The sequence below is a fragment of the Pelophylax lessonae genome, assembly GCF_965119305.1.
Source record: "Pelophylax lessonae genome assembly, chromosome: 4".
In the NCBI taxonomy this organism is placed as follows: domain Eukaryota; kingdom Metazoa; phylum Chordata; class Amphibia; order Anura; family Ranidae; genus Pelophylax; species Pelophylax lessonae.
Window position 1 is genome coordinate 220,114,449 of NC_138771.1, and position 25,128 is coordinate 220,139,576.

General features: G+C 39.0%; 1 protein-coding gene and 1 long non-coding RNA gene across 3 annotated transcripts in view; both read left to right on the top strand.

Annotated features, from left to right (window-relative positions):
- Positions 1–25,128, top strand: part of LOC309555221 — a 375,479-nt gene that overhangs the window by 344,678 nt on the left and 5,673 nt on the right. The window lies entirely within an intron of this gene.
- Positions 1–25,128, top strand: part of SLC13A1 (solute carrier family 13 member 1) — a 136,488-nt gene that overhangs the window by 108,780 nt on the left and 2,580 nt on the right. For both annotated transcript variants that reach the window (XM_082257097.1, XM_082257098.1), the window contains exons 9-16: positions 4,111–4,265; positions 5,554–5,673; positions 8,757–8,855; positions 8,936–9,037; positions 15,597–15,700; positions 17,669–17,778; positions 19,154–19,315; positions 24,312–24,449. In XM_082257097.1, coding sequence (XP_082113223.1) covers positions 4,111–4,265; positions 5,554–5,673; positions 8,757–8,855; positions 8,936–9,037; positions 15,597–15,700; positions 17,669–17,778; positions 19,154–19,315; positions 24,312–24,449 — 990 coding nt within the window. The remainder of the gene's footprint in view (positions 1–4,110; positions 4,266–5,553; positions 5,674–8,756; positions 8,856–8,935; positions 9,038–15,596; positions 15,701–17,668; positions 17,779–19,153; positions 19,316–24,311; positions 24,450–25,128) is intronic.

A 25,128-nucleotide genomic window follows, 5' to 3' on the forward strand; every position in this document is an offset into this window, starting at 1 on the left:
CACAGTACATGTTGGCTTTCATGGTTCCCTCAATGAACTGTAGCTCCCCAGTGCCCGGCAGCACTCATGCTACCCCAGACCATGACACTCCCACCCCCATGCTTGACTGTAGGCAAGACACACTTGTCTTGATTCATGGTCCCAATGGTGCTTTTCAGCATTTGTTGGAATGCAAGTCCCATCATTGATGTCTAGCATCTGTGGGACTACTAGTCATAACATGATTATCTAATCAGTGTAGAAGTGTTGGTCCCAACATTCCTATCCAGTGTCTATATAACTACAGTTGCAATAACCAGCAGAGAAAATGTATGACCCAGGTTTCAGAATTAAACCATATTCTTTAGCCTTTCTGCTTAGTAATAGTAGTTCCTGGAAGAAAGAGTTACCAGTTGATCAAGGTAAATGTTTTTTTTTTTACCAGTGCTGGGCCTATGTTGTAAACACCAGCTTTTCTTTGTTTGAAATTTGCAACAGATTTGGCACCTGGACATCTAGTTTAATTTAGTTTCAGGGACATGTTCCACAAATAGTGTTTAATGTTGGCAAGTGCTGCTGTTTTTTAACTATTATTTATTTACAAATATAGGATACCCAACTCCAATTCAGATTTTTTTTTGTTGGAAACCATGCTACATTGTGCCCTACCAGAGGATTCATAATCATCAATGAACTGGCTAACTTAAAGTAACTGAAAAGTTACAGGCCTGACAAGCAGAAAACATTATCTAAGGGTGCGGTGAACTATATCCTTGCCACATCCATGACACACAAGCCACGTACACACGCACAGATTGTTGGCCGTAAATTTTCGGCCAATGTCCGATCGGGCCGATTGTCGGCTTGTTAGTATGATGCTTCCGACAACCGACTGCGACTTTTCGGCCGAACAAAATCTGGTGTGCATGCTATATAATTTTTGTTGGCCGTCAGCAGAACGGCCGATTGTTTCTCAGTCAGTACAGATTTCGGCAGACAAAAATGTGATGATCAAGACTGGGCATGCTCAGAGAAGAAAAAACACACGAAAGTAAACCAGAACATGACATCACTTCTGCAGTTGGTTGTTGTTGGCCAACAAAATTCGTGTACAGTCTAGAGCACATTTCAACCAACACAACAACACTGGACAAAAGACGGCCGATCGGTCGGCCAACAATTGGTGCGTGTGTACGAGGCTTAACCTTAAAAACCTGCCATTTAAAAACTGGGGAACAAGATTCTGCTTTTTTATGGGGCATGCCTACATGTTTCTGATTTCTCCCTTTTATAAAATACATCTAATTACACAAATAGTCACAAACATGGCAGATAATAATAATCGATCAATATCCCTTGTTCATGACTTAAACTACCTATATTTCATCTATAAACGTGTTTGTGTGCTGCAGCTTATCAATGAATAATATACAGAAATGATTCTAGCCTGAAAATCCATTTCCCTTCATTCTGGTTGCCAGTATTCAAAGCTGTTTTATTACATCATGTGAAAAGGTGTGGGCTCCCTGGTAATTTCCTCTTGACAGTCTTGACAGAAAGAGAGTTGGACAGATTGCTAATTCAGTAATCATAATGTGGTGTCAAATCTGTCCAAGAAGGTATCAAGTGGATATTATAAAGGGTTGTGTTATAATGTATAGACACTAAAAGAATTTTAAGTAGACAGAATTTCTTTTTTCTGATATTTAATATGTGCCTTAAACAAACGTAAATTCTATTAAAGATCTTTAACTATATGGCCTGTGACAACTAGCCTTGGGAAGAACATGGAACACTCAGTTCTCCATAGCAAAGATTGGTATCTGATTTTAGCTACTTTAAATTAACTGGGCCATGGAAGAACATGGAATACTAGTCTTCATAGCATAGAATAGTGTCTAACTTTAGCTACCTAAAGTTAATTGAGAAGGCATTGGTCTTTTTACTGCTTTTGTTTCAGTTACAGGTGGCAAGACAAAATGGGACTGAACCTCTTTTCTTCTTTGTGTCATGTGACTGAACAGAGAAGGAATTAAGGGGCTGCAGTCAGTGCTAACAGACAGTAGCAGCTGCACAAGGGATGCTTTAGGGCACATGCGTCAAACACAAGGCCCACAGACCAAATCTGGTCCACCAGGTCGCGTGGCCCTTGCACCTCTCGTGCAGTTGCAGCACCTCCCCCTTGTCTTTTGCCCCCAGTGCCTCGTCGCTGTGGAAAGGAGGACAGACCTCCTCCACCAGATCCTGCTCTTCTCCGTGCAGTGGTGGGGAGGCTTGTCGCTATCTTTCCCTGTCTCAGCAGACGGAAGCAGAGAGGAGGACTCAACAACGTAGTACCCCCTCTTCTCCTCCTCTTCTAGCAACACAAGTTCATTGTGATGTAAGGGAGGGTGGGAGACTTTTGACTTCTGATGATGAGGGGCTCTTGACATCTAATGTTAAGGGGGTGGAGTGCTCTGGACATCTAGTCTTACCAATACAGCCTGCCCTTTGAGGGCAACCAAAATGCTAATGAGGCCCACAATGAAATTTAGTTTGACACCCCTGCTTAACGGGGTTTTTCGATCCCCTTATCCCTCCCCCTTATTTCTGACTCTGTTTTAAAGCCCCACATCCACTCATATCTGTCTAAGAAAGTGTGCCATCTTCCTATAGTCCACTACATGTTAATTACACAATTATGCACTTGGGGGCTAAGATTGCATGCATCATACATACTAGGCAGAGTAAAACTGGGGGAGTCCATAGCGGAGAAGGATCTGGGTGTTCTGGTAGATCATAAGCTTAATAATAGCATGCAATGTCAAGCTGCGGTTTCCAAAGCAAGCAAAGTCCTTTCTTGTATTAACATAGGCATGGACTCCAGAGAGAGAGAGATATATTGCCCCTGTACAAATCATTAGTAAGACCTCATCTGGAATATGCAGTTCAGTTTTGGGCACCAGTTCTTAAAAAGGATATTGGAGAACTGGAGAAAGTGCATAGAAGGGCAACCAAACTGATAAACGGCATGGAGGAGCTCAGCTATGAGGAAAGATTAGAGGAACTGAATTTATTTTCTCCTGAGAAGAGGAGATTAAGGGGGATAGGATCAACATGTATAAATACATAAGGGGTCGAAATAGTGAACTTGGTGTTAAGTTGTTCACTTTAAGGTCAACACAGAGGACAAGGGGATACTCTTTACGTCTAAAGGAAAAAAGATTTTGATTTCATCTTAAAATACAGAAAGGTTTCTTCACTGTAAGAGCTGTAAAAATGTGGAATAGACTCCCTTCAGAGCTGGTTCTGGCTAGCTCACTAGATTACTTAAAAAAAGGCCTGGATTCTTTCCTGGGTGGACTTAATACAAGTGGGTACTAATATTTATAGGTAAAGTTGATTCAGGGAATATCAGATTGCCTCTCGGGGGTTCAGGAAGAAATTTTTTCCCCTGCTGTAGCAAAATGGATCATGCTTTGCTGGGTTTTTTTTACCTTCCTCTGGATCAACTGCGGGTATAGGATTGTGTATATGGAATGGTATGGTTGGGTTTTCATTACTGTTTTTTCTTTTTGTTGGTTGAGCCAGATGGACCTGTGTCTTTTTTCAACCTGACTAACTATGTAACTATGTAATATGAATGCTTTTTGTGATCTGTGGAACAATCTTCATATATATGAGAATGAAATGACACCATGTTGTTGAAGAGGGCATGCAGTTTATCTGCAGTCTCTTTTTGTCTGCGATGGAGTGTGTGATCAGCCTGCAGGAGAGGGGAAAAGAACAAAGATAAGAAGATATAAAGTCAGTTGTGTGAAGGAACCCCTCAATACGGCTGGTAGGAGACAGAAGGCTTCCTTCTGCAAAGAAGAGCTTTGAAGTGGGATAGAGGGGGTAGAATACACAAGGACAGCACATGCTCACTGAAGATGTAAAGTTCAAAAGGTGCCAGAAATCTCCAGAAGCCAATGGAAAACAAGGAGTGCCCTTTTTTTTTCATAATACACAGAACATATGAATGAGTATACTTTTTCACGGAAGAGTTTAAGACTTATTGCATTAAAGAGTATAAAATATAAAATATAAATATAAAATACATTTCATAGAAAGGTAATTTACAGGTAGTCTTTGTCTTTGTTTTCAACACAGACTCAATCAGTTTCAGAAAACAAATACAGAAGCAAAAAGAATCATATGATGTGCAAAGCGATGTGCTTGTGTATTGCCTATTCATCCACAGTTGGTGGCCTGACCACAATTACTGGTACATCTACTAACTTGATATTCGCTGAACAGTTTCAAACGTAAGTATAAACTTTAGCATTCACCCATACGCCCGTAAGTTCAACAAACCTAGAATAATATAATATTTGATATTAAATAATCAATGCAACATGTAAATAAATGAAATTAAGAAAATAGAGGTATGAAATTGCATGGTGTAAATTTAAAGCTCAACTTTGGTCAGCCTTTAAAATAAGTTTTGGGTGCCCCACCCTCCCCTCTCTTGGTCATTTAGTCCAAAGGGGATGAGCATCAGAGGAATGATTACCTTATTCCTCGCTCCTCTAAGATTTTTCACCACTTCTCCAAATTCACTCTTATTGGCAATCATGTGACTGTTTCCTGGGGCCAACATCATGTACAATGTAGAACCAGTGCTAAAAATTAAAAAAAAAAAAATTGCATCAATGTTGTTATCCATATCTGCTATAGCCCAGAAGTGCCCAACTACACCTACCCCCACCCCCACCTCCTCCATGCATACACAAACACCAGTTATTTACTGATAGCTGTAAATTATGAGTTTTATTTTGAACCAGTCATTTCTGCAAGGATATTGTGGACTTGAAGCTTCTTCAAAATTAAAAATTGCAGTGCACAGCTCCTAGAAGGAATTGGTTCCTGCATATGAACATCCAAAAGTCTAACAGACTACTTTAAATAAGCATGTTTAGCTAAGTTGAACATTTGCAGAAGAATGGTTGGAAGTGAGCTTAGAATAAGTCACCTAAGAAAATTTGATTCATGCTGCCTAGTGCTCTATGTCAGATGCACACTACAACTCACAATACTCACACTACTCATTAATACATCACATTATATAGTTAAAGCTGGGCTCCAGACAAAAAAAAAAAAAAAACATTGGGGTTGATTTACTAAAAGCAAAAAGACTGTGCACTTTGCAAAGTGCAGTTGCACTCTGCAAGTGCAGTTACTTCAGAGCTTAGTAAATGGGGTAAAGCTTCACTTTGCAAAGAATATCAATTCATGAGCAAGGAAAGTAAAAGAAAAACTGCATTTTTGATTGCACGTGATTGGATGGGCAGCATGGTGATGATGTCACTGTTGTTTTACATGGGTTTGCACACAAATCAAGCTTCTATCCTTTTGTAGCTATTGGGAGATACATTTGAATAAAAGTTTTGTGCCTGGAGTTCAGGTTTAACATCACTTCTGCTACCTTAGTAAATGGTGTTTCCTTAAAATGATTATCCATCCTGACATAAGCTGCATTAATCAAGTTGTCATTTTGTCTAATCCTATTTAACAAAAGGTGGCATTATCATTTGTCTGCTGGTTTATTTTTAGGCGCTATCCTAAGTGTACAGAAATTAATTTTGGAACGTGGTTCGTGCTTTGCCTTCCAGTTAGTATCATTCTACTCCTGCTTTCATGGCTATGGCTGCAATGGCTCTTCTTAGGATTCAAGTAAGGAAATTTCAATTATGTTGAGAGCTGTGTATTATAGAAATAGGACTAAAGAATGTTAATGGCAGTGGGGTTTGCACACAGAATTAATATTAGAGATTAACCTCCCTGGCGGTCTAAATATGTCAGAATTTTTGATCTCAAAGTGGTACATTGTTTTGCATGAAAATCTGTTGTTTTATATTTTAGACCTGTAATTCTTAGTAATAACTCACTTAAATCTGTCCAAACAAGAGTCTAGTAGACATCCCGGGTATGATAAAGTTTGAAACACAAAATCATAAATTATAATATAATAATCATACATTTTATTCAATAATATGATCAAACTAAAAACACTGAAATGTGTACAAACAAGGGGTGCGATATTACTAGTCACTGTAATAATGGTTTAATAAACCATCTCGGGTTTGAAATATTTTGAAATATGGGACTGCGCAAGTTCTGACGGTGCAATCGGGACAATAGAATCTGGTTTCCTTTCTTATTTTCCTTCCACTGTCATCTCTCTTCAAACAACAAACCCCGCACATCCTTGTTGGTGCTGATTTTTTCTCAGTTGGTGGGATGTAGTCCATGAAGTGACGACCAGTCAGGCGTTCCCGGTTGACAACACCGCCAACAGCACGACGTCCACATCTATTTACAGCCATTGATGGCGTTTGGTGATTCAGAAAGATATGTTCGGCAACTTTACAAATGAAGTTCGAATGAATCACAGGCTTGTCACTCTTTTTTTTTAGCAGTATGTAGGCATTCCACAAGCATTGCTCAAGAAGATGCCTGACGATCTTCTTATAGTACTTCTTTTGCTGTTTCCTCATTGCTGGGTAGAATGTCATTGGTTGGTTGGCTCTGTCAACACCTCCCATGGTGTTGTTTTAGTCTATCACTACTTTTGGCTTCATCAGGACTTCTTTCCTACTTTTCATGCCTACAATAACAGTGGAGGTATTATGCACTGTACTCATTAGGCACACATCTTTCTTGTCCCGCCATCGCAGTGCCATCATTTTGCCTTTCTGCCAGAAAACCATTTCCCCTGTCTTGAGCTTCTTCGGTTTTGTTTTGCAGTAGAACCTCATAAAGTTCAGGAGATGTATAAAAGTTGTCAGTTGTTACACAATAGCCTTGATTTAGCAATGGCTCAATTAGTCAAAGAACAGAAGATGTTGCCATTCCATAATTGTTGCATTTTTGATCGAATTGTGTATATCACTGAATTGTGTATATCACTGAATTCCAAATGTAGCCAGTTGACGATTTGCATAGCATGTTGGATTTTATGCCAAATCGTGCCCTCTTTAAAGCAATGTATTGCACCCAGCTGAGCCTTCCCTTGTAGGCCATTAGACTTTCATCTATGCTGATGTCTCTTTCTGGCACATAGCTCCGTTGGAAATTCTGTAGAATCATTTGATATACTTTCCAAATTTTCTTTAGTTTTGGTGCAGGATGAGTAGTTTCATCAAATTCTTCATTGTATACGAAGTGGAGATATTATCATATCATATCATTATGGGGGGAAATCTGTACTCTGACATGACCCTGCCAAAGAATGGAGTGGCAAGTAATGTATTGGTTGTCCAATACCACTTCTGCAGGGGTTTCCCCACCACTCCCTGAAGAATTATTAGGCCCAGAAATTTCCAAATGTCATCTTTGGTCACTGGTTCCCACTTTCTGCATCTTTCAAACTTCTGATGCGTAGCCAATTGTTGCTCTTTGTACAAGTTTGTCTCAGTAACTATTTTTTCAATAACCTCATCGGTTCAGAAATAATTGTAGGTATGCCAACGGGTTGTCATGGTCAACGTCAACTTTCATACCAGGTGCTCCACTAAATGGGAATCTTGGGGGTGCTGCCTGGTCCGTACTACAGTCAATAGAGCACCAAGTTCTCACATCGTTGAGCTCAGTCACGGAATCATCACTGTCATCACTTTCAGTACCCGATGATGAATTTTCCCAAGAATGGCTATCGCTCAGTTCTTCAAATAATTCTGATTCACTGTCACTGTTTTCCAGTTTGTCTAAAAGCACTTTTGAGCTAAAAGAACACTTTTTGGATGCCATGGACGTTCTCAATTTTCCAGGCACAAAGAACAGCAAAAGTACAGGCAGGGCACTGGAAAAGCCACTCGGTGTGAAAAGCTGTGGTGAAATGGCTTGATACAGATTACAATGTATCATGTAATTTGTTTTATTTATTTATTTTTTTTCTCTGGCCGGTTCCACCCCTTCGCGCCAAGGCGCTTGCAGGGAAGAGAACAGGAAGAAAGGTGCCAGCATCGGCCAGAGCACACAGCGGGAGGATGGCTAAATGACGGCGGGAGGATATCGGGAGAAGGGTGGGAGGAGGGCGGGGGATCATAGCTGAAGTTAAGTGGGATTGTCGGGTAATTCTCGTGTGTGTGGCTCAGGGTTACAGCTCTTGGCACTGTATATTAACCCTGAGCCACACTCCGGAATTAAACTCAAACTCCTGACATTATATGTGGAACACATAATATATTTGTTTAAAAAAAAAAGCCTAAAATTGATTTTTGAATATACTGTAGCTAGTATAAGTATATCAAATATGTCTTTGATTTACTGTCTTGTAATTTCCTGCACAGCAGAGCCCAGATTAGAAGAGGGAGGTGCTTGTCTTTCATTTTAAATGGTTTATAATTTACCAGTTGACTTTTATAGCAAATATTTTAATGCAAATTTGAAATTTGGATAATTACATATTTGTGTATAAAAGGTGTAAAGGGGGCAGGTAGGAGCAGCTGTAAACCAATCACGAGACAGGGATACCCAGGAATAATTCAGGCAGGTTTTTCTACACTTTTTTTTAGCAAGGCAATGAAAAAAAAAAAGACATTGCAACAGTACAGCTGAGCTTTGTACAGCAAGTCCATAGCATAAAAACCTAAAATATCTGCTTGTCCAAATAGGGTGCCCCATAATGGATTCCCCAAACAAACAGCACATACATGTTTTTAGCATTCTGTCAGTATTCAGCCTTTCACCCAGCAGTAAAGTCCAAAATGTATAGTAATTGGAAACAATTAGTAATTCAATATTTATCTTTTAAGCTTTAAAGAGTTATTTAGATGTGGCAAAGAAAAAACACAACGAGAAAAGGCTTCTGCAAAAGTCATCCTGGACGAATACAAAAAACTTGGCTCTATCAGGTAAGCTAAATACAAAGATGTAGGTATTATAGCTATAATCATATAAAGAATGCTAAAGTGTTGTAAACATTATTTTGTAGCTATCAAGAAATCATGACCTTCATTCTTTTTCTGCTGATGGCTCTGCTGTGGTTTACAAGAGATCCTGGATTTTTTCCTGGGTGGTCCACTCTATTTCCCAAGTAAGGATTGATTCCACCATTATTATTTAATCAGCATTTGTAGCTCTGTTACTTAACCACTTCAGGCCTGGAAGGTTTTACCCCCTTAATGACCAGGTCATTTTTTGCGATTCGACACTGCTTTATTTTAACTGACAATTGCACAGTCATGCAATGCCGTACCCAAATACAATTGATGTCCTTTTTTTCCCCCACAAATAGAGCTTTCTTTTGGTGGTATTTCATCACCTATGCAGTTTTTCGTTTTTGTGCTATAAACAAAAAAAGAGCGTCAATTTTGAAAAAGCACCAATATTTTCTACTTTCTGCTATAAAACAATATAAAAATGTAAAGAATCAAATTTTTTTATCAGTTTAGGCCAATTTGTATTTTGCTACATATTTTGGTAAAAAAAATATCCCAAAAAGTATATAATAATTGGTTTGCGCAAAAGTTCTAGTGTTTACAACTACGGCATAGATTTATGAACTTTTTATTTATTTTTTGTTAGTAATGGCGGCGATCAGCGATTTTTATCGGGACTGACACCAGTGACATTTATACAGTAGTCAGTGCTAAATAATTTGCACTGTTACTGAATAAATGACACTGGCAGAGAAGGGGTTAACACTGGGGGTGATCAAGGGGTTAAATGTGTTCCCTATTTGTGCTAACTAACTGTGGGGGGAAGGATTTAACAGAGGCACAAAGAGATCGGTGATTCAGCTTAGCTGAATCACACGATCTTTTCCTGCCTGTCTGACAGGAGATCCGTCTTGCATTGTTTACATACCAGACGGCTCTCCTGTCAGTTTTGCTGAAGATCACGGGAGGCCGGCGGCAATCGAACCCGCTCCTCCTGCCGTCTGCCTTCCGCTGTGTCTAATCACAGTGGGAGCGTGGCTCCGGCAGCGTGCGTGCGCCACCAAAACTGCATGCACATAATCACATAGATCTACGTGATTATGCGCAGCCAAGCCACCCTGCCACAGTAAATCTGCATGGGACAGTCGGCAACTGGTTAAGAGACTTATTCATCAGACCATTAATTTCAACAAAAATCTTCTTCATTTTTGTGAAGAATCAACAACAAGTGGGACACAATCATGAAGTGGAACGAAATTCTGAGAACTGAAAAATTGGGCGTGCAAAATTATTCAGCCCCCCTTAAGTTAATACTTTGTAGCACCACCTTTTGCTGCAATTATGCTGTATTATAGGCCTACAATTCTTAGTAATTACTGACTTAAACCTGACCAAAACAAGAGTCTAGTAGACATCCCAGATGTGATAAATTTGAAACACAAACGCATGAATTATAATCAAATCAATAATATAATTTTATTATTTAATATATAATATATATAATAAAATTATATTATTGATTAGATTATAATTCATGCATTGTTTATTATATATATATATATATATATATATATATATATATATATATATACATATATATATATATATATATATATATATATATATATATATATGTGTGTGTGTGTGTGTGTGTGTGCATATATATATATATACATATATACACATATATATATATATATACCGGTATATATATATATATATATATATATATATATATATATATATACATATATATATATATATATATATATATATAATATATAAAATGTGTTATGTGTTTGTGTTTTGTGCAACGTTTTTTTTTTTTGAATTTCCCTCCCTAGTTCCGCTCCCATGCAGCATTGCTGCTGCAGGGAACAGAACTAGGAAGTCATCACACCGACGGAGGACGGAGGAGCGGCGGGACTCTCGGCTGGCGGTCACAGCAATGAGAGATCATCGCTGGATCGCCAGGAGAAGGTAAGAGACACAGATGCGCTCTCTGCACATCTACCCCGAGCGTGACTCGGGGTTACCGCTCCTGATAGAAAAAATCAACCCCGAGTCACGCTCGGGATCACCGCCAGGGAGGTTAACAAATAAAAAAAACGGAAAAATTGGGCGCGCAAAATTATTCAGCCCCTTTACTTTCAGTGCAGCAAACTCTCTCCAGAAGTTCAGTGAGGATCTCTGGATGATCCAATGTTGACCTAAATGACTAATGATGATAAATAGAATCCACCTGTGTGTAATCAAGTCTTTGTATAAATGCACCTGCACTGTGATAGTCTCAGTCTGCTTAAAGTGCAGAGAGCATCATGAAGAACAAGGAACACACCAGGCAGGTCCGAGATACTGTTGTGGAGAAGTTTAAAGCTGGATTTGGATACAAAAGATTTCCCAAGCTGTAAACATCCCAAGGAGCACTGTGCAAGCGATAATATTGAAATTGAAGGAGTATCAGACCACTGCAAATCTACGAAGACCTGGCCGTCCCTCTAAACTTTCAGCTCATACAAGGAGAAGACTGATCAGAGATGCAGCCAAGAGGCCCATGATCACTCTGGATGAACTGCAGAGATCTAAAGCTGAGGTGGGAGACTCTGTCCATAGGACAACAATCAGTTGTGTACTGCACAAATCTGGCCTTTATGGAAGAGTGGCAAGAAGAAAGCCATTTCTTAAAGATATCCATAAAAAGTGTCATTTAAAGTTTGCCACAAGCCACCTGGGAGACACACCAAACATGTGGAAGAAGGTGCTCTGGTCAGATGAAACCAAAATCGAACTTTTTGGCAACAATGCAAAACGTTATGTTTGGCGTAAAAGCAACACAGCTCATAACCCTGAACCCACCATCCCCACTGTCAAACATGGTGGTGGCAGCATCATGGTTTGGGCCTGCTTTTCTTCAGCAGGGACAGGGGAGATGGTAAAAATTGATGGGAAGATGGATGGAGCCAAATACAGGCCCATTCTGGAAGAAAACCTGATGGAGTCTGCAAAAGACCTGAGACTGGGACGGAGATTTGTCTTTCAACAATACAATGATCCAAAACATAAAGCAAAATCTACAATGGAATGGTTCACAAATAAACATATCCAGGTGTTAGAATGGCCAAGTCAAAGTCCAGACCTGAATCCAATCGAGAATCTGTGGAAAGAACTGAAAACTGCTGTTCACAAATGCTCTCCATCCAACCCCACTGAGCTCAAGCTGTTTTGCAAGGAGGAATGGGCAAAAATTTCAGTCTCTCGATGTGCAAAACTGATAGAGACATACCCCAAGCGACTTACAGCTGAAATTGCAGCAAAAGGTGGTGCTACAAAGTATTAACTTAAGGGGGGCTGAATAATTTTGCACGCCCAATTTTTCAGTTCTCAGAATTTCATTCCACTTCATGATTGTGTCCCACTTGTTGTTGATTCTTCACAAAAAATTACAGTTTTATATCTTTATGTTTGAAGCCTGAAATGTGGCAAAAGGTTGCAAAGTTCAAGGGGGCCGAATACTTTCGCAAGGCACTGTATATATTTCCTGTGGCAGTGTCCAAATTCCAAAGCTTTTTAACCAAAAACTTGCAAACTGTCCAGAAAAAATGTTTTTACTGCTTTTACTGGTATGTTGATGACATTATCTCTGTAAAAGATACGTGTGGGATTTTAAACAAACAAACAATTATACCTATGTGGCTGCAGAATCAATCTGATGCTGCAGCTGTCCCCCATTGGCTCTAGGACCAAGAACCAAGTGATCACTTGACTGGTGATCGCTACATTCTCACGCCACTCTGAACAAAGAGTGGTGACTCTGTCCCTCCCACAGACTCTGGAATGTCGGGCTTTGGTGGGGATGGGGGTAGGAGTTTATGGCTCAGGCTTTTAGGGGTTCAATGAAAGGCTGAGCCAGCTGCCAGTCAGATATCGGGGTGGATCTCGAAAATATGGCTGGGATCCTTCCAGAACCTGGAGCAGTTCTTTGACATCAGCCATCAGAAATAAGTACACTTCTGTGACCCATATGAGAAGCATGGCCAAAAAAGCTTTGGCCATACTTCTAACATCATTAAACTTATTCTATTGTACTTTATATTTCTACCTAGTTACTTGTGACCCTTAAAAATCCAAACACTCCCTGTGCACTTTATTCCCTTATTGTCCCCTAGTGTAGTAGTCCTACTCCTCTTCTAACACATGCCTGACTTTTTTTTCCACATGATTGAGAGTTGGCTGTCTTTTCTTTTACCTTACCCGCCAATGATGTGCATGCCAGATCTCGCTTAAGAGGATAAAGAGATCTGGTGCCATTGTCTATGCGGAAACAAATGTTTGCACTTTGAATTTTCTGGGAGCACTGTCTCCTTGGTGTATTGACAATGATTTCCCAGGTGGTTTTAGGCAGGCTTTTCTGACATCTCCAGAGCCTAGGTAAAAGGGTAGAATGTCTACTAAATGCTGAACTGTTTGAAGCTATTTAGCTAACAATCTTGTAATAGGGGATGAAGGGGTGCTAGTAACTGAGGATTTCAAATAAACGAAAAAGCCCATTTAAGATTTTAAAAACATTTCAGTACTTTATTAATAGCATTTATTTTTAGATTATCCGAAGAGTTTGTGCTAAACTAATTTTTTTTTTGTATAAGGACAAAACTAAAAATTAATAGGAAGTAATGCTATTAAAACATTTCTGCATGTGTTTGCATGGGTTTCCTCTGGGTACCCTGGTTACCTCCCACACTTCAAAAGACATGCTGTTTATTGGCTCCGATCTAAATTGAACCCAGTATGTGTGTGTGTGTGCATGTGGTTTAGGGAACCTTAGACTGTAGGCTCCCTGAGGGCAGGGGCTTATATATACAATGGGTACGGAAAGTATTCAGACCCCCCTTAAATTTTTCACTGTTTGTTATATTGCAGCCATTTGCTAAAATCATTTAAGTTCATTCTTCTTCCTCATGAATGTACACATAGCACCCCATACTGACAGAAAAACACAGAATTGTTGACATTGTTGCAGATTTATTAAAAAAGAAAAACTCAAATATCACATGGTCCTAAGTATTCAGACCCTTTGCTCAGTATTTAGTAGAAGCCCCCTTTTGATCTAATACAGCCAGGAGTCTTTTTGGGAAAGATGCAACAAGTCTTTCACACCTGGATTTAGGGATCCTCTGCCATTCCTCCTTGCAGATCCTCTCCAGTTCTGTCAGGTTGGATGGTAAACGTTGGTGGACAGCCATTTTTAGGTCTCTCCAGAGATGCTCAATTGGGTTTAAGTCAGGGCTCTGGCTGGGCCATTCAAGAACAGTCACGGAGTTGTTGTGAAGCCACTCCTTCGTTATTTTAGCTGTGTGCTTAGGGTCATTGTCTTGTTGGAAGGTAAACCTTCGGCCCAGTCTGAGGTCCAGGGCACTCTGGAGAAGGTTTTTGTCCAGGATAACCCTGTACTTGGCCGCATTCATCTTTCCCTCGATTGCAACCAGTCGTCCTGTCCCTGCAGCTGAAAAACACCCCCACAGCATGATGCTGCCACCACCATGCTTCACTGTTGGGACTGTATTGGACAGGTGATGAGCAGTGCCTGGTTTTCTCCACACATACCGCTTAGAATTAAGGCCAAAAAGTTATATTTTGGTCTCATCAGACCAGAGAATCTTATTTCTCACCATCTTGGAGTCCTTCAGGTGTTTTTTAGCAAACTCCATGCGGGCTTTCATGTGTCTTACACTGAGGAGAGGCTTCCGTCGGGCCACTCTGCCATAAAGCCCCGACTGGTGGAGGGCTGCAGTGATGGTTGACTTTCTACAACTTTCTCCCATCTCCTGACTGCATCTCTGGAGCTCAGCCACAGTGATCTTTGGGTTCTTCTTTACCTCTCTCACCAAGGCTCTTCTCCCCCGATAGCTCAGTTTGGCCGGACGGCCAGCTCTAGGAAGGGTTCTGGTCGTCCCAAACGTCTTCCATTTGAGGATTATGGAGGCCACTGTGCTCTTAGGAACCTTAAGTGCAGCAGAAATCTTTTTGTAACCTTGGCCAGATCTGTGCCTTGCCACAATTCTGTCTCTGAGCTCTTCAGGCAGTTCCTTTGACCTCATGATTCTCATTTGCTCTAACATGCATTGTGATCTGGAAGGTCTTATATAGACAGGTGTGTGGCTTTCCTAATCAAGTCCAATCAGTATAATCAAACACAGCTGGACTCAAATGAAGGTGTAGAACCATCTCAAGGATGATCAGAAGAAATGGAAAGCACCTGAGTTAAATATATGAGTGTCACAGCAAAGGGTCTGAATACTTAGGACCATGTGATATTTCAGTTTTTCTTTTTTAATAAATCTGCAACAATGTCAACAATTCTGTGTTTTTCTGTCAGTATGGGGTGCTATGTGTACATTCATGAGGAAGAATAATGAACTTAAATTATTTTAGCAAATGGCTGCAATATAACAAAGAGTGAAAAATTTAAGGGGGTCTGAATACTTTCTGTACCCACTGTATGTACAATATATGGAAAGCACTACCTAAATTGTTTACACTGTATAAATACCTGTAATAAATAAATATAATAAACAATTTCACCATAAAGAGAAATAGCTTTCTGTATAACACATACAGTCATTTTGTTAAAAGATTATTTTTCTTTCTCTATCATTGTATTCTATGAGACGTTTCCATAATGGGTCATTTTAATTTATTAATCAACTTTATTTCTAGGTACCGTGGGTTTGCTACTGACTCTACCTCAGCTCTACTACTGGGTCTTCTTTTCTTTATTGTCCCCGCATATCCTTGGAAAAGAAAGAAAACTGACAGTAACAGTTGAGTATTCTCCTAAAAAGGAACAGATTTCACAGAAGTTAATTTTGCCAAATGCATAATCAGTCCTTGCACAAAGCAGGTGCCTCTATTTCCAAACTGTTTGGAAAACTATTTCAAATACAAATTTAAAAATTTAAAGATTATATAAGTCAGTCAATTTCCACTTTCCTTAAATTTATATCCCACTACATTATTAGGCCTATTTTAATGATCATATTTTTTATCCAGGTTTCAGTTTTGTTTATCATTTGTAATGTAATCTTTATATTAATATTTTATAATTAAAACATTTTGTATTGCTTGCAGAAAATGTAATTGCAATAAAATGGTTTAAAGGGGCTATCTGGGATGGAAACAGCCATACCATAGGTCGTATTTCTATAGCTATTACAATAGGGATCAATGATGCTAAAGGGGAACAGGATGTCCACATCCCTTGAAATTGAGAACACTGGAGCAGAACAACCTCTTAGTGGGACTTTAAAGGGCAAAAGCAACTACACATTTAAATCGATAGACTTTATTTATACACATTAAAAAATGTACAAAGATTAAAACAGAGGAATAATGCAGTTGTAAACAGTTGATGTTGGTAAGTATACAGAGATAACCATAAGTTTCTGTCCACAGTTGGAGTCAATGAGACAGGGAGCACCCAACGTGTTTTGAAAAAGACAAAGTCCAACTTTCTTCTTCAGGGGTATACATTTGTTGTAAATATTAATCTATAACTAAAGGTACATTATCAGATATTAAATATCACATAATCATAGTCCACACTACAATACAAGGTGTATTTGTTTACTAACCCGCATGTATAGAGAACAACAGGTGAGAAACCGCATGAAATAAAATCACAGAAATGAAACTCTTGCTATTGCATGCTGCCAAAGATCCACCAGAGCAGGTTGCCGGAGCCCCAGTCTCTCCTTCCACTGAGAGACGGGAAACTCTCACATAAGAATATGCCCCGTCTTCAACAAAGAGGGCAAATCTGCCAAATAGATGAACTCAAGTATAAGCTGGCAGTAATCAATTATGACTAGAGTTAGACTTAATTGAAATTTGTCTATTTTGAAACACGTTGGGTGCTCTCTGTCTCATTGATTCCAGCTGTGGACAGAAACTTACAGTTATCTCTGTATACTTACCAATAACAACTGTTTACAACCGCATTATTCCTCTGTTTTAATCTTTGTACATTTTTTGTATAAATAAAGTCTATAATTTTTTGTACTTATTTTTGCCCTTTAAAGTCCCGTTAAGAGGTTGTTCTGCTCCACCTTTCTGTAGCTGTTCTACCAAAATCCTTTTGACAGTATACCAAAACAGACAGGAAAAAATGTGTTTGAATTTGTTACATTTGGTTTAATGTTGTCATGGTGCATTTTGGATAACAGTGTTAAAATTAAGTAAATTGACTTTAATATAAAAATGTTATCAGTGGGCCATACATCTGGTGTTGAGGAATGGGTGGGAAATGTTCAACATATGCCACTTGTGGACCTGTGCCCTGTGCAGATTCTAGGAGGATCATAATTACCAAACTACATATTGTATACAACTTTTATTTTTCTTGCAACATCAAACAGTTTGAGAGTCAAAGCAGAAGAAGAATGTTCTGGAGAAGAAGGAAAATTTTTCTGAAAAGAGTTCCAAAATTCTTTGTAGCTCACATAACATGTAACCCTTTCTCTTTTTGCAGTCTCTTGATAGGTGGAGTGTACAGTCCAACTGTAGATGAGCATATAATGAAAGCACCCATGTCCCCTTAGCATACATATAAATAGACTTTACACTTTAGGGTAAGACACACTGCTTGGCCTGCCCAGAACTTGGTACTATTGCATCCTGAAGCTGAAACTTTTGTGCCTGGAAAACAGTGGTTCTTAAACTTTGTTCACTTGCCTTGACCTTGGCAGTCTATTTCCATTAATTATAATAGAGATCCTTTTTACATTTAACAGATTCTTTTGACTATGCCCCACTCATCACGTGGAAAGAATTTCAGGCCTGTATGCCTTGGGATATTGGTATTCTTGTTGGTGGTGGATTTGCATTAGCAGAAGGATGTGAGGTAATTTATTTTTGTCTTATAGTCATTATCAGAATAATGATGCAAAGCAGTTTACTAATATGAGTTCAGTTTCCTCAAATGTTTTTCTTTTCATTTGTGAGATTAATTCTGTAGTAATGTTATTCCTTCAGTGAGAAGTTAACATGATGAGTAACGTTCAATTATATTTAAGCTACAATATAAACAGTATGTACACAAAAACAGCAAAGTTTGATATTCAGAGTATTAATGAGTTATGTAAGTTTAGACATGATTTTTTTTTTTTTAATAAGGGCCTATACACCCAATCATCAAAAGTGAAACCTTGGCATGTGATCCTTAGAGTGCTCATTAGATGACTGTTTTTTTTTTTTTTTTTTTTTTAGAAATGGAGAGTTCTTGTTTGCTAAGCTTATACTAACACAGTGTCCTGCCAAATGGAACATATGTTGCAGTCCTTGCTCTGCAACTTCTTCCCCAGGTGGGCTTACTTTGGCACATGTTACACAATCAACATATTCCTGGTAGAATCATAGCACTTCTTACTATAGAGTAGGAAGCAATTTTTTGTTGTTTTTTTTTTGTTTTAGATGCAATTTTTAAGGATTAGAGCCTCCGTCTGCATTTTATTGCATCAGGTGTACCTACTAGATAGATTTTCTTTTTCTGTTTGTACGGATGACCACTGTTAGAGAGACAGAAAGTGGTGGGAAATCCAAACTTTTAAAGTTGTCACCAGTACAAGTGGAGGCAAGAAATTTTCCAATGTGGACACCTGCCGGGGGGACAACTTTCTAAGGGGGGAATTCTCCTCACTTTGCAGAGATTTCCCCTTACATCCTATTGCGTCTACATAGCAGCAAAAAATAAACAAAAAAGAGGGTTTTTGCTCTACATACACCTTACATTTAGTCAAACGTGAAAAACAGCCATCTAAATGTGTAAGCAAAAACCTGTCTCACATTATGAATTCTACAGGAATGCACTGCACATTCCTGTGTGATTCATATGTGAATCAGTCCAGTACAGTTTGAATAGGCTGAAATTGCACTGCACATACCAAAAGCAGTGCTTGCACAACTTTTGGAAACGCAGTGCAACTGCATTACATGATATTCTTGTACCATGTGATCCGGTGCAGGCAAAGCACTGCATTAGTGACCTGCGTTTGGGGGTGTCAATAACGTAACTTTGAAACCTGCTGCAGATTGCAACGGCAGTGCATTTTAAACACAGTGTGGGTATCGTGCACAGAATGCGCGTTTCCTGCACTGAATTTTAGTGTAAACCTAGCCTAAAGAAGGAAAAAAATATTGTATGTGTCATTGATCTGCGGCAATTTGCTGAATTTGCATTAACAGTTTCTACAGCTATAATTTTCATGATACCATTTCAGGTTTCTGGGCTGTCCCAGTGGATAGGGAACAAGATGACTCCACTTGGCTCATTACCTATTTGGAGTGTGGTTCTCATTGCCTGTGTAATTGTGACATCGGTGACTGAAGTTGCCAGCAATCCTGCAACAATTACCATATTCTTACCTATATTGGCTCCATTGGTGAGTTGAAAAAAGTCATATTATGGTCATTGAAAGACCTGCAACATCATTTTGATTTGTTAGAGAATATAATTATTTAAATATAAATAAATATTATTAATATGTATTATTAATGTTCGCAATATATTTCTAAACATTAGCATAGATTGTAAATTTTTATATACATTGAGTTCATTTTTATGTTATGTATGGTCCCAGCTGACACCTTTGTATCTTTGACACAATTAGTAATAATATTGATTTTAAAGGTTAAAAATGAACTTTAGACACTATAGATATGAGCCATATTGTATTTGACCCTTAGCATTAGCATCGTAATTAAAATAGTTAGAAATGTAGCTACATATAATAATTTGTCTAGATAAACTCTGCTCCTGTGTTAAAAGGTGGCAGCACTGCAGTTCAAAAAATGAAGATGCCAAGATCTAGACACTATATTTACTGTAATGGTCTTGACCTTTTCATTTAACCATTTTACCCTTGGAAGGTTTACCCCCTTCCTGATCAGGCCATTTTTTGCGATACGGCACTGCAGTACTTTAACTGAAAATTGCACAGTGGCGACACTGTTCCCAAAAAGATATATGTCCATTTTCCCCACAAATAGAGCTTCCTTCTGGTGTTATTTGATCACCTCTGTGGTTTTTTTTGTTTTGTTTTTTTTTTTGTGTGCTAGAAACAAAGAACGACTGACACTTTTGAAAAAAATAAATATATTTTTTACTTTCTGCTCTAAAACAGATCCAATAAAAAATGCTAAATATAATTTCTTCATCAGTTTAGGCCAATCTGTATTCTGCTACATATTTCTGAAAAACAAAATCCCAATGAGCGTATATTGATTGATTTGCGCAAAAGTTACAACGTCTACAAACTATGGAATATTTTTATGTATTTATTTTTATTTTTTAATAGTAATGGCAGTGATCAGTGACTTATAGCAGGACTGTGATATTGCGGCTGACAAATCGGACACCTAGCTGACACTTTTGACACTTTTTTTGGGGACCAGTGACAATATTACAGTGATCAGTGCTAAAAATATGCACTGTTACTGTAGTAATGACACTGGCAGGGAAGGGGTTAACATCAGGGGAAATAAAAGGGTTAGTTGTGTGCCTAGCTAATGTTTAAGTGTAGTGTGGGAAATGCTTTTACTAGTAGAAAACATGAATCTGTGTTTCTGCTTTACAGAAACACAGGATTCATGCCTTCTGTACTGGCAGAATGACAATCTGCCTTGTTGACATAGACAGACTGGCATTCTGTCAGTGCACTAAACAATCAGCGGGTGCCGGGAGACTTTGGGTCCGCCGGACCCGCTGATTAACTTCTGCTGTGTAAAATCACTGTGGGAGCAAGCTGATGGCAGCGTGCACTCATGCCCAAAACGTGGAAGTGCAAAATCTTTTATATATACGTGATTCTGCACAGCCCGGCCGCCCAGTAACAGTAAATTTGCCATGGAGCGGTCGGCAAGTGGTTAACTTTAATACCAAATAGTGACCTAACTGACAGCTTCAGAACTACATTAGTGTAAGCGCGGCAGTAAAGAATATACTCTCAGTGCTCAATATTACCATTTTGGATTAGACAGAATGCTGTGGCTCTAAAAAAGGAAATCACTTTAGCAGGGGATAACATGGCACAGTTGCCAGATGCAAGTGATAATAGCAGGTAACAAACAACACTAGTTAAAAAGAAGGGAAAACTTTATTTCTTCAGTGTATTTTTATAGACGGGCATCATTGTTTTTGCTTCAAGTACTAAGATCCTTTGGGGCAGATTTACTGAAACTAGAACACACAGAATCTGGTGCAACTGTGCATAGTGACCAGCTTCTAACTTCAGCTTGTTCAATTAAAGGCTAATTTTCCTTTGTTCACCTTTTTTTTTTTTTTCTAAATTCCACCTTCCCTATGTACCAGTATAGCATTAATATACTTATTTTGCAAAAAATAAAACAGCTTTCCTTTAATTCTACATAGGCTTACCTCATTCTCTTCATAGCTGTTTAAACACACTGCTCGATTACTTCCTGTGTCAACTCCTTCCTGTGTCATGACCTAAAGTCTGACCAGGAAGTAAGGCAGAAGTAATCGAGCAGTGTGTTTAAACAACTATAAAGAGAGTGCGGTAAGCCAATGTAGAATTAACATTGGTACATAGGGGAGCTGGAATTTAGAAAAAAAAAAAAAGGTGAACTTAGCCTTTAGGCTTTAACAATTAAACCTAGAAACTAGTTGGTTACTATGCACAGCTGCACCAGATTCTGTGTACATCAGTTTTAGTAAACCTCCCCCCTTTTTGACTTGTTGTGCCACACTCAAACCCCTCAGAGCTGCTTATCTTGGTATTTCTGCAGTTCATCTCTACCAAAGTCATCCTGTTTTGGTAAATAACTCACTTCGGCTGACACCCACAGTGGTCATATTTTGAACAGGGTCAAAAGCTACATAAGCTAATAACTCCCTAAACACATGGCTCCAGTGCTCTGTTGCCATTCTACTAGCAAATTCAAAGAAAAGGTGTTTAAAAGAAAGAGCACCACTATACCTTTCTGTTAAAGTTATAACAGATTTAAAAGACTCTTCAAAGGAAAAACACCTGCAGGTATAAAGTACTGGTCACGTTGGAACAGGAAGGGGCCATCCCCAAACTGTTCCCACAAATTTGGGAGCATTAAATTGTCCAAAAATGTTTTCGTATGCTGACGCCTTAAGAGTTTCCTTCACTGAAACTAAGGGGCCAAGCCCAACCCCTGAAAAACAACCCCACACTATAATCCCCCCTCCACCAAATTTTTTGGATCATGGCACAAAGCAAGGTCCATAAAGACATGAATGAGTGAGTTTGGGGTGGAGGAACCTGATTGGCCTGCACAGAGTCCTCACCTCAACCTGACAGAACACCTTTGGGATGAATAAGAGCGGAGACTGTGAGCCAAGCCTTCTCATCCACATAGTGCCTGATCTCACAAATGTGCATCTGGAAGAATGGTTAAACATTCCCATAAAAACACTTCTAAATCTTCTAAACACTTCTAGATCTTGTGGACAGCCTTCCCAGAAGAGTAGATACCAATAAAGTTCATGTATGTGTGTGTAAAGGAAGGTGTCCCAATACTTTCGGTAATATAGTGTATATACAGTGCATATATATATATATATATATATATATATATATATATATATATATATATATATATATATATAGATATATATATAGATATATATATATAGATATATATATATGTATATATATTTTTTTTTTTCTTTAACAGCAAAAAAACATAATTAGCATGGCACATTTTGTATTAAGTAAACAGGCTATTGTAACAACAGCAGTTTTCATTATCTTTACACGTGTATAAGGTACAGACAAAGGCAAGATATCCACTGTCTGCTGCACAGTGAAATCTTACCTGGGCTTGCCCAATATGACCTCTTGGGAAAACTACAAGCTTTTACCTGGAAATATTCAATTCTGTTTATTTCTTTCTCCTCAAAAAAAGTATGTCTTCACTAGCCTGTATTGATTGGGTCTGTAGGAATTTCTAGTATCATTCTATGGCCATAATGTCTTTTGCAGTAATATCTGTAGCGATTACCCCCAAAGGAGCCGCTGAATGTATTGGGTCACCAATTCCTCTGCCCATGAAAAAACACCACACACATTGACACACCTGACTGGGTGGGGAATATTTATTGCAGATATAGGTATATATACCCCAATGACTTATGGTATATAGACACCAGTAACAATACGGCAAATGGTTAAGCAACAGCAAGAAGTATATTGCAAAAGGTAAATAGTAGAAAAAATACACTGTAAATGGTAGGAGAAATATACTGCAATGGTTAAACAGGAGGAGAAATATAATGCAGAAAAAAGTATTGGTATAAAACTCAACTCCTTCTAAACCCTAAACTGGACAACTCTAACTAGGGAGAGATATATCACAATAACAGTTCGGCAGTCAATAATATACTACTCTACTTTTTACTGCTAGCTAGCTGGTTGGGGTCCAACCACTACGGTGGAGCATTCAGGGCAGTGTCACTTTAAGAAAAGATGCAGTCACTTACACTGTTTTTCTTGCAGTCAACTTTGTCCATCTTTGATTAGGGTGTAGTGCAAAGTTGGCCAGCGGTCTCTCACCACCTCTGTGCCAGAAGGGGATCTCCTGGTGCTTACGGAGCAAAGTACAACCCGGTTAGTGTCTTCAGCATCCAGCTCCTCAAATAAACAACAGGCTCAACCAGCATTCAGGGCATTCCCCAATGTTTTTAGAATGGCTGCCACTGTGTCTCTCTTTCTCTCAGGCGCAGTGATCTGCTCACAGCCTCAGTTCCCAGGGTAGTTGTCCCCTCTTCTTCTCTTCAGCTTGGGAAAGTTACAACACTCCTTCTACTCTCCACACCAGTTCTGGGAGCTGAAATCTTTTCCTCTTACAGGCTGAAGCCAACTCAATCTGCAGAAACAACACCTCCCACAATCCTGCAACCTCTCTCCAGGGTCTCTAGCAGTTCACATCTGCAGCGCACCCCCAATGACTGGAGGGTGGACTTAGCCCTGGCTGCTCTATGTTCTGTAACAGCAGCATCTCGTGCAACCATGCCTGTATACTGCCTCTGTCACAGATCAGACACAAAAATCCTCTCCCCAGAAAGCAGTATTGCGAAAAGTAAACTGACAGTCAGGTCCATGATGTTACTCCTCTCCACCCAGTTCTGCAGATCAGGCTACAGACCTAACCAATGGCCCATGAGCCACATGAAGCCAAACCTTCCAAACCTTTGTCCACTTGTTGTATTATGTGGCATTCTCTGTAAAAAACACACAAAATATTATTGTTTACTTAAATATATTTGATTTGGAATATATTTCCTTAGCTTTTCATTTTGATTCAATCTTAATGTTAGCTATGTGAAATACTTACAAACCAGTAGTATAGTATGACTTTAATATAAATAATTTATTTTTTCCTACACAGGCCGAAGCAATATCTGTGAACCCACTCTACATACTCATCCCTACAACTCTTTGTACATCTTTTGCCTTCCTGCTTCCTGTAGCAAACCCTCCAAATGCCATTGTCTTTTCTTACGGTCATCTACAAGTACTAGACATGGTAAGTTCTTACTGTATTTTTGTCCCCCTTAAGGTGTCATCCAGTGACCTCCCTGGTGGCATCAGACACTTTATACCCCTAATAGATCCATTTAATAGTGATGGCCATCAACCTCTGCTGCACCCCTATTCATACTTCGTACTCATTAGTGTAGACCAGGGATCCTCAAACTCCAGGCCCCCAGCTGTTGCGGAACTACACATCCCATGAGGCATTGTATACCTCTGACATTCACAAACATAACTAGGCATGATGGGAATTGTAGTTCATGAACAACTGGATGGCCATAGTTTGAAGACCCCCTGGTTTAGACAGTGGTCAATTCTGTCTTTACTGTTTCATTCATAGTAAATGTCTAAGGGGGTGTTTCTGCGCTAAAAAAATGATGGATTAAATTATGGTGTGAATTATAAAATAAGGAAAGCAGCTAACACAAAATCAACCAACAGTGATCCATAAAAACAGTAATAATAAAGTGTAGCGCTAGAAATAACCTAATAAATTTTGAAAAGCTAGTGAGAAAAAGTTAATCCACAAACAACAATAATATTAGGATAGAGTCCAAGGTAAATTATGGTGAGTAAAGTCCCAGAAAATAAAGCAAGTCCAAATAAATCCAGGTGCAAAATATTGTGAGAGACGCTCCTTCCAGTGACACCCGGGGAAAGTGTAGGATGGG